At 42.5% G+C, this 15,690-nt stretch overlaps 2 protein-coding genes across 20 annotated transcripts in view; both read left to right on the forward strand.

Annotated features, from left to right (window-relative positions):
• Window positions 1–9,797, forward strand: part of ecel1 (endothelin converting enzyme-like 1) — an 87,424-nt gene extending 77,627 nt beyond the window's left edge. The window contains exons 17-18 of the mRNA XM_078202143.1: window positions 6,359–6,435; window positions 9,275–9,797. Coding sequence (XP_078058269.1) covers window positions 6,359–6,435; window positions 9,275–9,374 — 177 coding nt within the window. The 3' untranslated portion in view covers window positions 9,375–9,797. The remainder of the gene's footprint in view (window positions 1–6,358; window positions 6,436–9,274) is intronic.
• A 4,310-nt stretch (window positions 9,798–14,107) lies between these two features.
• Window positions 14,108–15,690, forward strand: part of cops7a (COP9 constitutive photomorphogenic homolog subunit 7A) — a 46,465-nt gene continuing 44,882 nt past the window's right edge. For 4 of the 19 annotated variants that reach the window (XM_078207543.1, XM_078207598.1, XM_078207610.1 and 1 more), the window contains exon 1: window positions 14,185–14,250. The gene's annotated coding sequence lies outside the window, so the exon portion shown is untranslated. Of the gene's footprint in view, window positions 14,399–15,690 lie in introns of all 19 variants that reach the window. The other 15 variants (XM_078207534.1, XM_078207567.1, XM_078207592.1 and 12 more) reach the window with 10 other exon arrangements.

A 15,690-nucleotide genomic window follows, 5' to 3' on the forward strand; every position in this document is an offset into this window, starting at 1 on the left:
ATTGTGATTTTAGGAAACTCAGGATAGGCACCATCAGAAAATTAAAAAGTTTACCTAGAATTTGAATTATGTGGGGTCTTCATTAGGCATTCTAGGAAAGCTGTATTTTATTATGTTCAGGGAGCTCTCGTGCTCATTCTTCACACAATGGGTATGAGAGCCGAGTGTTGCTGAAATATAATCCAAAGGCCTGGACCAATGCTCCACAGACATGTGTTCAAATCCTCTCAGAGCTCAGCTATCTCACAATCAACAGATCAGGTCAAAACTCTGCAGACCTGCCATATCTATTCGCTGGACTATTTAAACACCTAACTGGAAGTGAAATCTCCACCAATAGCCCCATCCTTAGTCTTGGGGGGACCTACCACATTAGTACAAAAAAACTGAAACATTTGCAACAATTTTTAGCCAGAAGTGCTGAGTGGATGATCCCTCTCAGCCTACTCCTGAGGTCCCCACTATCATAAATGCTAATATTCAGGTGATTATATTTAATTCACAAGATAGCAAGAGATGTCTGCAAATACTGAATACTGCAAAGACAATGGACCCTGATAACAGCACGGGTGTAGGACTGAAGTTTTATGCTCCAGAACTAGTTGCTCCAGAACCAAACTGTTTCAGTACAGCTACAACATTAGTGTCAACCTGGCAATATGGAAAATTGCCCAGGAGGGTCCAGTCCACAGGAAATGGACAACTTCAGTCTGGCCAATTACTGCCCGATCAGTCTATGCTCAATCATCAGCAAAAGAGTTGTCATCAACAGTGCTATTAAGAGTCATTTATACAGCAACAACCTGCTCACCAGTGCTCAGTTTCTGCCAGGGTCATTCAACACCACACCTCATTCCAGCCTTTTGCAAACAAGGACAAAGGAGCTGAATTCCAGAGGTGAGGTCAGAGGGCCTCGACATGGAGGCACCATTTGACTGTATAGGGTTTTGGTTTTAATTCAGTGTTTCTATTTTGCTGAAAAAGTTTACAATGTGTAAAGTAAATAAACTTGGGGAAAGAATCAGATGTTGCTTAGAAACAAGGGGCCATTTTTAAGGAAAATAGATTTTTGAGTTTAGTTTTAACCGTAAGCCAGAGGAAGGAGCTTCACAACTAAACAGCTCTCTCAGCTTTGCTGGAATCAAATCCACACAATGGAGTAAGGGACAAGGAAGCAACTGTCAGAAATTTCAGCAAGAGCAACTGAAAGAAACTAGAGAAATAAAGAGATGTTTCCAAGAAGTCTGAAGTTAAAGGGACAAAGAGGAACTATCATTGTAACAGCGACTGGTCACTGAAGCTAAAGACAGAGCTGGAAGTGCAGACCTAGGTGAAATTGGCAGGAGAAAAGACAGAAAACAGAAGCAATCGTAAGTTTGATGTCCTTATTTCCAGCCTTTGGAAACAATAGTACTCTGTTGAGGACTGAGTACCTGAGCTGTTGTGTAGAAGTTTGAATGTTGTGGCAAATTAAGACAAAGGAAATATTGAAAAGAGATTTGGAAACCCTGGAGGAGGATCCTTGTTAAAATAATGGAGAGGAAGTCTTGTTTGAAATGATAATTGGAAAATCTGGAAATGGAGCCATTTCCAGATGGAAAATCTGGAAATGAAAGCATTGTTTGAAAGAAAATTTTAAAGTGTGTCTTTTTGAGTGGAATCTGGAAACACTCGTGACAATTATCTGGGAGGAATTTGAGGAGAAATTCATGGAAGATCGATTCAATGGCATTTGTCACTTGGATGGTACATTAATCATGTGTAACGTTAATCTTCATATGAATTGGGAAAATCAAATTGGCAGAGGTAGCCATAAGAAAGAATTCATAGTGTATTTGAGAGAGTTTCCTAGATTCATGTGTTGTGGACCCAGCCAGGGATCAGATAATATATAATGAGGCAGGCTTAATAAACAATCTCAGAGTAAAAGATCCCCTAAGAACCAGTAACCATAACATGATAGAATTTAGCATTCAATTTGTGAGTGAGAAACTTCGGTCAGAAACAGCTGTGCTAAACTTAAATAAGGGTAATTGCAAAGGAATGAGGGTAGAGTTAGCTAGAGTGGACTGGGGTAGGGGTTTAGCAGAAAAAGACAGTTGATCAGCATAGGTGGACATTTGCGAAAATAGCTCGTGACTCACAACAAAAGTATTTTTCAGTGAGGAAGAAGGATTCCAGGAAGGGCATAAATTGAACATGGTTAACCAAGGACATTGAAGATAGTATTAAACTGAAAGAAAAAAACCATACAAAGTTGCAAAGATTAGTAGTAAGCCAAAGGATTGGGAAGGTTTGCAAAACCAACAAGGGATGACCAAAATAATAATAAAGAAGCAAGTCTAAGAGGGCTGGTGGGCAATGAACATAAGGTGAGGCCAAGCAGCAGGTGAAGCAGCCAGTGAGTGAGTGAGCCAGCATATTCCCCGAGGTCATTATCAAGCAGAGGTGAGGTGCAAGGGCTGAGAAGGCATTGGCAGTCATCGAGGACAACCCTGATCTCCCTGACCCCAGGCCAGACCCAATCTCCCAGTCTGCCCCCCCCCCCCCCCCCCCACCTCCCCCGGATGGCCAGCCTCCACCCTTCCTCTGCCACCGATTCCGAAAGCAGTGTGGCAGCGAGACCCCCCCACCGATCGCTCCCCCCCCCCAATTAGGCCCTGCCCCCTCAATAGATGCCGCCCCCTTCTGGCCCCACCCCTTTAACATTACCTGATGCCCGGTGGGGATGCCAACGTGCCTCTTGGGCCTTGCCAGTTTGCCCCATGGGCAGTGCCGGGGGGCCAGGCTGGCACTGCTGGGGACCAGGCTGACACTGCCCCAGGAGCACCCTTACCCCTGACCTCCTGGGGGGGGGGCCCTCAATGGCCTCTGTTCCCTCCAGCAGGGTCCCCCACCATTAGTGGGGAGCAGTTGTAAACCCCATTGGAGTGAACCTCTCCGGGCGGGGGGAGGGTGGCAACGTTAGCAGGCCCAAAGACTTCAGTCCCAGGCCCGCTAATGATATTGAAATCCTCATTTAAATATTGAAATCAGCTCTGCACCAACTTATGGCATGGAGCTGATAATGCTCAAAATCCTGGAGCCGAAGACGCGAGGAAGCCATGGAGCCCAGTGAGAAGCCCACGAAACAGCCACCGCTGATGTCTCCCAACCTGTTATGCTGCTAGAGCAGGCAGAAAGCTGGGAGAATCACCCCTGTATCTTTACTGTGTTGGCACTAACTCTTTCAGTTCTTATTTTCTCTCAACACTGCATATCCACACCAAGACCTTGAAAAACAAACACAAACCTTGTGTGAGAACGAGCTGGCAATATCAGCATAAGACAGTCGCAGCTTTTACTCTGTTTAAGTCTCTGTACAGGAAGAGTTCTCCCATTGAAACAATAAGAGGAATTTAATGTGTGGCACAACTTGTGATCTGAAATAGCGTTTTTTTAAATCATTTTTGCTTAGCATCTGTATAAACGAGATTGTCATGGAGAATTCAGAACATCTAAAGGAAATTTAATCTGTATCAATAAAATTCTTTGAAATTACACAAAAATCAAACATGTGATGCAAAAATATTACCACAGTATTCAAGCTGATTAAGAGAAAGATAACTCTAGCGAATTGGTACTTGCATAATTATTGATCTTGCATTGTTGCCTCAAACCAAGCCTTGCCTGATTGCTAATTTGCACAAGGAGATCAATTTTACTGACGCCAGGTAGAGAAGCCCGAATAAACAGATCTAAAAGGCAATTGGTAGAAGCTGTGTTTTCTTAAAAAGAAAATTCCAGATTATAGAATCATGAAATGATACAGCACAGAAAGAGGCCAGTCGGTTCATTATGCTTGTGCACAACTTGGTCCATCTATCCAACTGGCCTCACTCCTGTAGTTTGCCCATGGCCCTACAATGTATACCGCTTCAATCACATCTTCAGCCAGTGTAGTCAAGGGCATGACAACTCATTGGACTAATTCTTCCAGTCAGCCGCAACGCTGCACACATTGCTACTGACCACAAAGATTCTTCTGACCCAATGCTGCTCATTAGTAAGTCTCTTACTAGTAAACCTATCAGCAGCATATGTGGGAGAGAAACAATCTATGATTAAAGGAGCAGCAAACACTAGTGGTGGTGGGTTCAGATCCTGTGGAGCCAGGGTGCCGAGGAGTGGGGCCTGCGGAGCCGAGGGCCGGAGAGCCAAGGAGTGGGGCCTGGGGAACCAAGGGCAGGGCTCAGGAGCAAGGCCCATTGAACAGAGATGCCAGGGAACACAGGTGCTTGGAGTGGAGCCCAAGCATCTGGAACAGGGCCTAGACAGCTGGGGAGTCTCCGGGTGGTCGGATGCTTGGCTAAGGTGGTCCAGATGGGGGTCTGGGCAGGCCGGATGGGCATCGGGAGGGTTGGAATGGGGGCCCAGATGGACTGGAATGGGGCCTGAGTGGAGCCCAGGCAGGCTAGAGCAGGCACCGACCCGCGGGAGCAGGGCATGAGACAGCCCTCATGGGCTGAGTGGGGCCCACTGGCGTCAGAGTGAGTGACTGACTGAGAGAGAGAGTGTGTGAAGAGATGAGAGAGTGTGAAGGGGAAAGGGAGTTTGAAAGGGAAGAAAGAGTCTGTGAGGGGGAGTGAGAGAGTGTGAGGGGGTGAGAGAATGTGAGATGGGGTGGAGAGGGTGAGGGGGGGTGAAAGAGTCTGGGATTGAGAGTGTGTTCATGGGCATGAGAGAGTTTTGGAGGGAATGGGGTGGGAGTGGGGACAGAATGTGTCCATAAGTCTGACTTATTCCCAATATCAGGATTCTCACCCAGATGCAGCATCTTGTCCACTCACAGTGGGTGAAGGTAAGTCAGTGAGCAGCATGATCCTGGGAGTGAACTAGACCTGGGTGATCTTACCATTGCGCCCTGCCACCCAGTTGGCAGGGCGAGCTGGTAAGATTGCAAGAGAGCCCAGAAATCAGGTTTGCGCCTGATTTCTCACCTACTGAGATCTTCCCAGCACCAGATATCCAGTGAGATCAGCCTTGTGACTGAAAAGGGCGCGAGGCTGATCTCAATATTTAAATCGTATTGAAATGCGATTTAAATATAATTAGTGAGCCTTGTCATCTGGGCTCACTTGCCTGTGCGGCCTCGACAGGGAAGGTTCTCTCTGGTGATGATCATGTATGTTCCCCATTAATGGGGACCAAACGTGATGGTCTCGGCAGTGGAACTGGAGGTCATTGAGGCCCCCCCTGGGAGGTTGGGAGAAAGAGGGGGTGCTGCTTGGGCAGTGCCACCCTGGCACCGGGCAATGCCAAGGGTGTGGGGCCTGGGGGTTGAGGCCCTTCGGTGGGCAGGGGGAGGACTGTTGACTGCTGCCACTCTGCCACAGTGATCAGGGGTGAGGGGGGCAGTGGGGGGGTAATCACTGCCACTCTGCAACAGCAAAGAGCCACCTTTTTACAGGCTGTCATTGTAGCAGCAATCAGGTGTCAGAGAACAGAAAGTTAAGCCATGCCTGCCAACAGAAACAATTAAATATCGCAGCTGTCAAAACTCAGTCCGAACTCAATGGCCGGCATTGCTGCCTCAGAGCTCATGATCCCAAAATCACATCCCATAACAGCCCTGGGGGTCACGACTAGGGTTGCCAACCATCTAGGATCGGCCTGGAGCCCCAGGAATCGAAGATCAATCTCCAGGACATTGCTGTGTGCAACCCTAGAGAAAAATCATTGGGACATTAAAAAAGATTGTTCCATTTGTCATTTTCTTTGAACATTTCTCTTCAGCATGTATTAAAATATTGAAAATGGGTAAAAACAAGCTGTTTGGCTGACTATCAAGCATCATCCAATTGGATAATGAGTCTTTTTGCTTTTCTGTTGGCATTGGAAGGCAGCGTGTCACAAGGATGAATGTGTAGGTTGACTGATGGTTGGAGTGCGGGGCAAGTCATGTGATGAAACTTCCAGGAATACATTTAATCATAGTTTGCAATCCTATTCAAGACCCACAGTTTGGGAACCCCTATGGTATTAATGCCTCTCTTAGTCCAATGTAAAATAAGCCACATGTCAGGCTATTTGAAATATGGGTCTTTGTCTGAAATTCAATAGTGCATAATTGATTTTACCCATTACAAACCAAATGGCCTACTAAGTACAATAAATTACAAAGGGGTGCAAAACAGTAAATAATTATCTCCTCCAAAAATAACTCATCACAAATGTTTGTTTTTCTCAACAGTAATAATCAATAATAATGATTATCTTTCTCTTCAGATTGTTTACTTTTAAATTTGATTTTGTTGTATTTAATGTGAGCTGCCTAATTAAATGCAGACTGATTTTAATTTTTGCACTGCCTCATTAGAACTGGTGTATGAAGAGAAGACAGCAGTCCATCTACCTACAGTTGCTTACTGACAAACATGCCCCAGAACACTACAGGTACCATTCTTTATAAGATGTTTGATCCTTCTGCCTATTGCAGAAAACTATACAAAATGGTTCTTTAAAAATAATTTTGAATTAATGAGTTGAAATTATGTTGAAATTATTTTGGTTTGTAGTCGGAATTAGTATTTTTTTCGTGTGTTCTGTATATCATATAACAACATTTTTTCCAAGTACTTTTCCTCAAGTTGAATTATTGACACAAACAAAAGATAAATTAATCATGGCAATTATTTTTTAAAGATACTGCATGGAAATATCTTAAATTTATAATCTATAATGAATACATATTTTTCATTTGTTCTCTGGGTGTGAATTCAATTGATATGGCAATTAATTCAACCCAGCCCTTGTTACTGTTATGATGTTATAACATCTTGCTACATAGCATTTTTCTTTATAGCTGAATGGCTTACAAAGTCATTTCAAAAGGGATTAGAGGTCCTACTTGCCAATTTTAAAGGCCTCCTCACTTGGCATGACTCCTTGAAAATTTGGCCCTTGGACTATATCCTGACTCCTCTGATACCTTCTCACTCTTCAACTATCTCACCTTATTCCATAGCTTTCACTTTTCCCTCTCAAATTCTGTATTATCTATTACATTCCAAAGTCCCACCCCATTTCTCATTAAAATATCCTCCCTATTTCCTTCACATAGCCTTGACACTTTGCAACTCCTCATCCTTCATGATTTCAATCTCAAATTCAGCTTCCCCTGATATTTCTTATTTGCTTTCATTGTACTTCATCCATCCTAAACCCCTCCTTCAAGATAAACTCTCTAAACCATATGTGCAGCCACCTGTGCTATTTTCCATGCTCCTGGCCTCAGATGTTGCGACACAAAAACAACCATTTGCTCCAATAAGTCCATGTAGTGTTGGCCGTTCAAGTGAGCAAGTAGTTTTAAATCCACCCTGTTCTCATATCTGCATATTGTCTTCCTTCACCCATTTATCCAGCTTCATATTGAATGTAATAGTTTGTGCCACGATCACTAACTCTGTAACAGTCTTCGGCTCAACATCCAACCCTCGAGCCTCCAAACTCTCGAATACTCTGTATTTGTTCTTTTATACATCATGGCTCCCTTTGTTCCACCATCAATACTGCCAATTTTCTTGTATAGTTTTCTTCTACAAACATCAATAAAGTATTCAAACAGTTACATTATTATGGTAATTTACTAAATAGTGCGGAAAGGCAATCTGTTAAATGTGCGCTTATTTTTTTTAGGTGAAGAATAGATGTTTTGTTTCTCAAGAGAGAAGGCCAATGATCTGTAAAGAGGGCAGATCATTGGAGCAAACTTAAATGGATGATAGCAGTAATTTACAAGTAAAGTCTACCTTCATCCATTTGCTTCTTATCAAACAGAGTTAAATTTCGATCTCTTGTTTGGTTTCCTCTGTTTCTGCCACTGTTCCTTCCAGTTCTGCTATCCCATTCTTTCTTGGCTGCCTATAAAAAACAGCTATCAATCCATTTAAGCCTCTATTGGGGATGTTTTCCATTCCGTGCGTCAGTTTGAAGCAATGGGTTTCCTGTTCACTAACACTGCCGAGCCACGGTGACCATTTTCTAATTAAAAAACTGAGATCAAAATGAAAGTTATGTGTCTTGTCAGTCTCTTGAGCCAAACATAATTGTGCCAATTTTAATGCATAATTCAATTCAAACCTTTACTAGATCAGGCTGAGACTGTTTTTTAAAAATATATTTCTGGCTATATTCCTATGTGCTTTTCCAGCTTTCAAATTGTCCACAGCTGATTTCTATGCTTTTCCATAGTAAGAATGTTCCTTCCAGAGCAGACTTGTTAGCCAAATATCCTGTTTCTATGCTTTAAATTCTGTGTAATTTTGAAATTGGGTCAAAGGATACTAAATCAGTACATTACTGCACATAATTACTTTCTTGCCCTTTTCTTTCTGAATTCTAAATTTCCCTTTAAATAGTGGGAAACCATGAAACAAAATTCTTTAAGCACAAAATCATGTAATGTAATTCCTGACTGTAGCCAATCTATACTCTATAAATACTTCACATTTCCTACAATTATTTTCCAATAGCTTAGAACAAGGAATGTTTATTACTGGTGGCTAAAACAAAATTGAAACAGGGATAGGTAAGTATTTAAAAATGAAGAATGTAAAAGAATACAGGGAAACGGAAATGGGTGTAGACAGTACAGTTTCAGCAATGCAGCTCAAAAGACATCCAACCCAAGCCCAATCCTCTTCCCATTCAACATTAACAGAGGCCACTGAATAACAATTGGAATGGGGAACCTCTGCTTTTTTGTTCCCCATTCCCAGCCTCGGAGCACCAGGGTCAATTGTAGTGCTTCAGTGCAGTATAATTTAGTGCATAGACCAGTGATTGACTGTAGGATCTTCTGACCTGTGTGGTTCAGCCAGGTATTTTCTTTCAACTAACCCATAAATAGTTACTAAACATTATTCCAACATAAACATTACCCCAGCTCTGACGAAGGGTCATCCATGTTAGTTCTAGGGTGGGATTCTCTGGCCGCCCTCGCTTCGAAACCAGAGAATCCTGCCCGAGGTCAATGGACCTTTGCATGGTTCCGCCACCCCTCCCCACCCCTGCACACCACAATTCCTATGGCGGGCGGAAGGGGAGAATTCCAGCTCGATTCTCTCTTCACAGATGTTGTCAGACCTGTGAAGATTTTCCAGCATTTTCTGTTTTTGTTTCAGATTCCAGCATCCACAGTATTTTGCCTTATCTTATCCCAAAATAATATTGATTTACAAGAATAGGTTGTGTACTTTGCAAGTGATAATCTTCCCTTTTATTTTAACAGGGTTATTGGGAGTGTTTCCCAGTTTGATGAATTTGGAAGGGTATTCCATTGTCCTAAAAGAGCTCCAATGAATCCAGTTGAAAAGTGTTCAGTGTGGTGATTTCGACTTCACATTTTAATCTGAATAACAGTTTTACTTTTTCCTTAATGTTTAATAAAATGTGGCCAGTTCTTTTTATCTTGATTACATTTTTAATTTCTTAAATAAAAGAAACTGAATTCTTCTAAATGTATTCAGAACAACAAAATGTCATTACTTTTATGGTTCATCTGGTATGCACATATTTATATGAGGTTCCAATAAGAATCTATCTCTTTTCACCATGCCTTCTTGTTACCAGTCTTAAACTACTTTAGGAAATCAATGTTTCATAATTGAGCTGTTCATGTTATCATAGCAAAATTGTGTTTCAATGTATGCCAATTGTTAAAAATCAAACAGGATGTTTTAGACTGGTTGAATATTTGTGCACTTTATTAAAAGCTTATCAGATGATGTCTTGCAAATAAAAATGTATCATACAAAAATGTAATTTCGTTTTTTTTTTAAGTGCTTAGGGGAAAGTGGAATAAAATGCAGCAAATTACTTGAGCTTCTTAATTATGTAATACCCAGTAAAACAAAGGTTAGAGTCTATAGCTTTTGTGATGAAATTGAAAATATGGCTAGTTATTTGAAAAGCTAAACAGTGTTATCTCTATAAATGTCAAATGAGCTGCCGTTAGTCCTTTGAAACATTGTTTATTACCTCTATGTTTACATTCTACTTTGAAATTAGAACATGGCTATGGATAATGTAAGATATCAATATCCTGACAAATATATGGCAAGGAAGCAGATGAATCTTTAAAATCCTCCTCTAAATCCTTAACCAGGAGTCATTTGGGATTATCCTGTTGGTGTAGATTATGTGATGAAATAAATTCGACTTGGCTCACCAAACTGCATTGTATTTAATCTAGTTCAAATCAAAAGGAATTTAATTTACTAACCCTTGGTTAATCCTGCTTTATGGGTGAATTAACTTTCTTATTCAAGTATTAAGCAGGAAGCCATGTACTGAATATCATTTGTTTATTACAAATCACAACTTAAATTTAAAGTTAAGTACACAAATACTTAATAGACAGGCAGCATGGTGGCACAGTGGTTAGCACTGCTGCCTCACAGCACCACGGAGTTGGGTTTGATTCCGGCCTTGGGTGTCTGTGTGGATTTCCTCCAGGTGCTCCAGTTTTCTACCACAGTCCAAAGATGTACAGGGTAGGAGGATTGGCCATGGTAAATTGCCCCCCAGTGTCCAAAGATATATAGTTTAGGTGGATGTAGTAAATGCACAGAGTTACGGGGATGGGCTGGAGTAGGATGCTCTTTCGGAGAGTAGGTGCAGAGTCATGAGCTGAATGGCCTCCTTCTCCACTGTACGGATTCTATGATGCATAAATATGAGTGTTGCCTACCAGTTGAGTAACAAATCATTAATGGGCACAATTACTTAATAAAATAAAAAGCAACGGTCATATATTTAAGTCAGTCATTACTAGCAGTGACCAGACTCTGAGGTTATGAATTAGTGAGAATAATTCCTTCCGTGGCTGACAAACTAACAGCTTAACAAATTAACCAGGCTATCGCATAGCTCAACTCTACATGTGTGATGACCAACATTCAAAAATGTCAGAACCTCACTCTCAGCTTTGATGTGGTTGAGTCAATCTCATATGGCTGTTAGCTCTTGGGACATTGATTCAATGAACCCCTTCATGGGGGTGTCCATTTGGGTGCTGGAAGTTGTAGTTTTGGGAGATGCTGTGTAAGAAGCCTTGGCAAATGGATAAAATTTATCTTGTAGATAGTACACACTGCAACCACAGTACATGCAGGAAGTAGATGTTTTTGGCACTTCAAATACATGCCAACCACACAGACTGCTTTGGCTAGATGGTTTTGAGCTTCACAGTGTCGATAAGTTGCACCCATCCAAAGAGGGCATTCCATGACACCTCTGATTTGTGTCTTATAAATGGCAGAAAGGCTTTAGAGAGTTTGGAGCTAAGCCACATATCACAAAATGCCTAATCACTGGCCTATGTTATTGTCTCTGGCATTTGTTACTGGTTCAGTAAAGTTTCTGGATATTCAAGAGTGAGGTTATAAAGAATCTGAGAGTTTTATCATGAGATGATGATAAAAGTATTCGGATTTGAGCAGCAAAGGAGAATGTAGACGTCAAGGATGACAAGGTGATATCGGAGAGCTTTTATCAGATTGAGAGGAGGAATTAACTTGAAGGAATGAGAAGTGTGAAATTTGAAATGATGAAGGTTGACTCAGTTCAGAGGTCAAGAGAATAGGGAGAAGGAGCATTTCCAAAAGGAAGTCATGGGGCTGAAGAGAAATGATGTGGAGATGCCGGCGTTGGACTGGGGTAAACACAGTAAAAAGTTTAACAACACCAGGTTAAAGTCCAACAGGTTTATTTGGTAGCAAAAGCCACACAAGCTTTCGGAGCTCTAAGCCCCTTCTTCAGGTGAGTGGGAATTCTGTTCACAAAATTGTGAACAGAATTCCCACTCACCTGAAGAAGGGGCTTAGAGCTCCGAAAGCTTGTGTGGCTTTTGCTACCAAATAAACCTGTTGGACTTTAACCTGATGTTGTTAAACTTCTTGCTGAAGAGAAATACAGGACAGGTTTGTCAATTAAGTTTTAGCAATAGGAAGTAATGAGGTACTCCAAGGAGGCTACATACTGGAGATTTGGGTGAATAGGGCAAGTGGTGAAAAATATTGCCAAGTTAGGAAGGTATTGTAGTGGGAAGGAGGGACTGCTACTAAATCATGTTTCTATCAGACCATAAATCCAATCATCCATGATGAGGTTGTGGATGGCTAAAATTTTGTTTGCAAGTGAGCAAATAGGGAAAACTGGCAGCAATAATTATTGAACTGGTGCAAAGGGCTAACTGCACAATTGTGGAAGAGGTGAGCAGGATAAGGAGAACCTTGGATAGATTAACACCCAAGACAACTGGAGGAAAGGCTGGAGCTGCTCATAAAAGAGGCAATGACAAATATCACAGTAGTATGCTAAGGAAAATAACTGGAAGAGTCATTGTACTAATTGGGATTCTATGTTGAGATGGTGTCAGGAGAAGGGCTAGGCTGAGAATTTAGGTTTTCTCACTGGCACTCAATTTAAGTCCCTCACCCAGGATAAGCAGAAATGTCCAGACCTTGATTCAAGGAACTATTCACTTGTGGCATCATTGTCACCATGTTCCAGGCTGTGTGATGGTATTGAATTCCCAACCCATATTGAATTGACTATAGAATGGAGAAAACTATTCTGGGACACACAACATTTGTTGGTTTGTAAAAATAGCAATTGTAAATTGACTCTGGTTGTGGCAGCTAGAGATGTTAAAACATTCAAATCCAAGGAACAGTTGTTCCAGGAGAAGTTCTGTTTCATAAACATTGCCCTTTCCAGGTTTGGCATGTTGTTTTGCTTCATCATTGAAACATCACACTGCTGAGTGTAAGTTAATGAAATTTATCATGCACCCGTGCACCAATGTGATTTTTTGGTGTTGGAGGATCCCTGGTCCAAGATATCCCCAGTGACTACAAAAGCAAAATACTGCAGATGCTGAAATATGAACAAAAATACTGGAAAAACTCAGGTCGGTGACCTTTCATCAGAACTGTAGAAAGACAAAACAGAGTTAGAAGGGGCGGGAAGATAAGCCAGGAGAGATTATATACTAAAAGAAAATTCATGATGTAACAGAGCGATGATGAATATAATAAAGAAGCAAATTATGGGTGAGATTCTCCAGCCTCCCAGCTACATGTTTCTCACTGGCAGGAGATGGCACGTTGTTTGCTAGCAGCAGGATTCTTTGATCCCACCACTGTCAATGGGAATTCTCATTGATATCACTCCATGCCAGCTGAAAACCCACAGGGAAGGATGTGCTGCTGACAGGAAGGACAGAGAATCTCACCAGCATGAACAGCTGGAGAATTCCAACTGTTGTGTCTGAGTGAGGCACAAACGGTGACATAAAAATCAGCTGAATGCAACAGAAGTAACAAGGAAAGAAAGACAAGACCAACCCAACAAAAAACAAACAGAACAAGATGGAGGCAGAGGTTATGATATAAAATTGTTGAACTCAAATGTTGATTACTAAAGACTATATAGTCTCAGTGGAAAGAGGTGCTGTTTCTCAAACTTGCATGGAGCCTCACTAATACTGTAGCACACCACAGAAAGACCAGAGTGGGACCAAGGTGGAGAATTCAAATGTTCTTCTGTCCAGTCACAGTTACTGATTAAGCTGCTATGTTTCCAGCCTTCACTGCATGGGTTCTCACCTCATGTGGAACAAGGGCGGTACAGTGGCACAGTGGTTAACTCTGCTGCCTCACAGCGCCAGGGTCCCAGGTTCAATTCCAGCCTTGGGTCACTGTCTGTGTGGAGTTTGCACATCCTCCCTGTGTCTGCGTGGGTTTTCTCCTGGTGGTCAAGTTTCCTCTCTCACTGCAAAGATGTCCAGGTTGGTTATGCTAAATTACCCCTCAGTGCTAGGGAGAACTAGCTGGGTAAATGCGTGGGGTTACAGGGATTAGGCAATAGTGTAGAATTGTTGTCAGTTCTGGCTTGACTGACCAAAGGGACCTCCTTTTGCGCTGTAAGGATTCTACGGGGAGCGAGTGCGGGTCGAGCAAGAAGCCATTCAGCGCGCCGGAGATTTAAATTTAAACCTCCGAGTCACGAGACGCTGCGAACGGTTCCTCCTCATGAATGAGGGGCGGTGACGTCACGTGATGGACGGCGGGCCCAGCGAATCGGAACGCAGTCTAGCGAAGGGGGCGGGCCCCGGCCCCTGTGGCTCCGGCCAATAGGCGCGAAGCGGAGGCGCCCAGCTCTCCCCGGGCACAGGGAGTGAGGCGCAGGGCCTGGGTGAAGGTGAGTTGATCCTAAGCGTGCGCGGCTGGTGGGTGCTGCAGGAGCGGCTGGCCGCGGGCAGCTATCTCCGGCTCGCTGCTGAGTGCGCTCTGATGGAGTCTCCGGCTTCCCGAGTCACCAGCACGCGCACCGGTTGTCAGGATCTTAGGTCTGGGCCTAGAGCAGCAAGCACGTTGTTCTTTTTGTTTGTGTGTGATTTTAAAGGATGGAACGCTTTCCCTCCACAGTTAGATTAAATGTTTGGTGACTTTTCTGGCAAAGATGTTGTCCGCCCTGTTCATTGCTTGAAATGAGCGGAAAGAAACCCTGAAACTCCCACAAATTGGTGATCTGGAGAGCTATGATTGAATTGAAGTGTAAACGAGTACAATACACTGCAGAACTCCTGCACTCGTTATTGTCACAGGTTCCTCTGCTTCCACTTGCCAAGCCAACATTGTCACTTAGCTAAAGTCGCGATCATTTTTTGAAATGTGGGTATTTATAGGTATGAATAATTAACATGTATTTCGTAAAAGAAAACTGGCATTTAACCATTGATTGGATCCATTGAACAATTGGGCAAGAGAAAAGGAGATCTTGGATACGTTGGCACATTGCAAAATTGTGACGGAGGGCATGTGGAATTAAGGTTCAGGTTGCAAAAAGCATTAAAAGCTGATTGGAAAATGTCAGTGCTGAAGGAGGATTTTTTGGACAATGGGAAAGTGATTTCTGGCATGGTCTTCTGCTGGGGGTGCTGTTTTACCATACGCGTAAAGTTTATTTATTAGTGTCACAAGTAGACTTACATTAACACTGCAATGAAGTTACTGTGAAAATCCCCTAGTCGCCACACTTCATTGCCTGTTTGGGTACACTGGGGGAGAATTTAGCATGGCCAGTGCACCTAACTAGCATGACTTTTGGACTGTGGGAGGAAACTGGAGCACCCAGAGGAAACCCGTGCAGACATGGGGAGAATGTGCAGAATCTGCACGGACTGACCCAAGCTGAGAATCGAGCCTGGGTCCCTGATGCTGTGAGGCTGTAATTTATCACTGTGCTGCCTATGTCTAAATAATTTGAATTTAAATTAGGAATATGGGATCAAAAGTTGCAGATTAAATCAAATTCAGAATGTGGGAGTATTGCACCAAAGTACAGGAAGAGAAACAGGTTTGCAAGATTGATAGATACTGTATTGCTCGGGGACCTGAGCCTATTTACTCCTTGGAAGTAACTAAAGGTAGAGGAGCAAAAGTGCAGTACAAGTTGATGGGGCCATAATAGATGTAAACAAAATTCTAGTGTTCATTTCTGGAGGAATATGTTACAAAAGGAGGTGATGCTAAATTTATTTAGAACATTGATTCAAATTCAGGGTCTCCATATTACAGAAAAGACATAACTCTGAAAATGTGCAAATAACATTTACAATGTTACCAGAATTGAGAGGAA

Source organism: Mustelus asterias, chromosome 3, assembly GCF_964213995.1.
Source record: "Mustelus asterias chromosome 3, sMusAst1.hap1.1, whole genome shotgun sequence".
In the NCBI taxonomy this organism is placed as follows: Eukaryota; Metazoa; Chordata; class Chondrichthyes; order Carcharhiniformes; family Triakidae; genus Mustelus; species Mustelus asterias.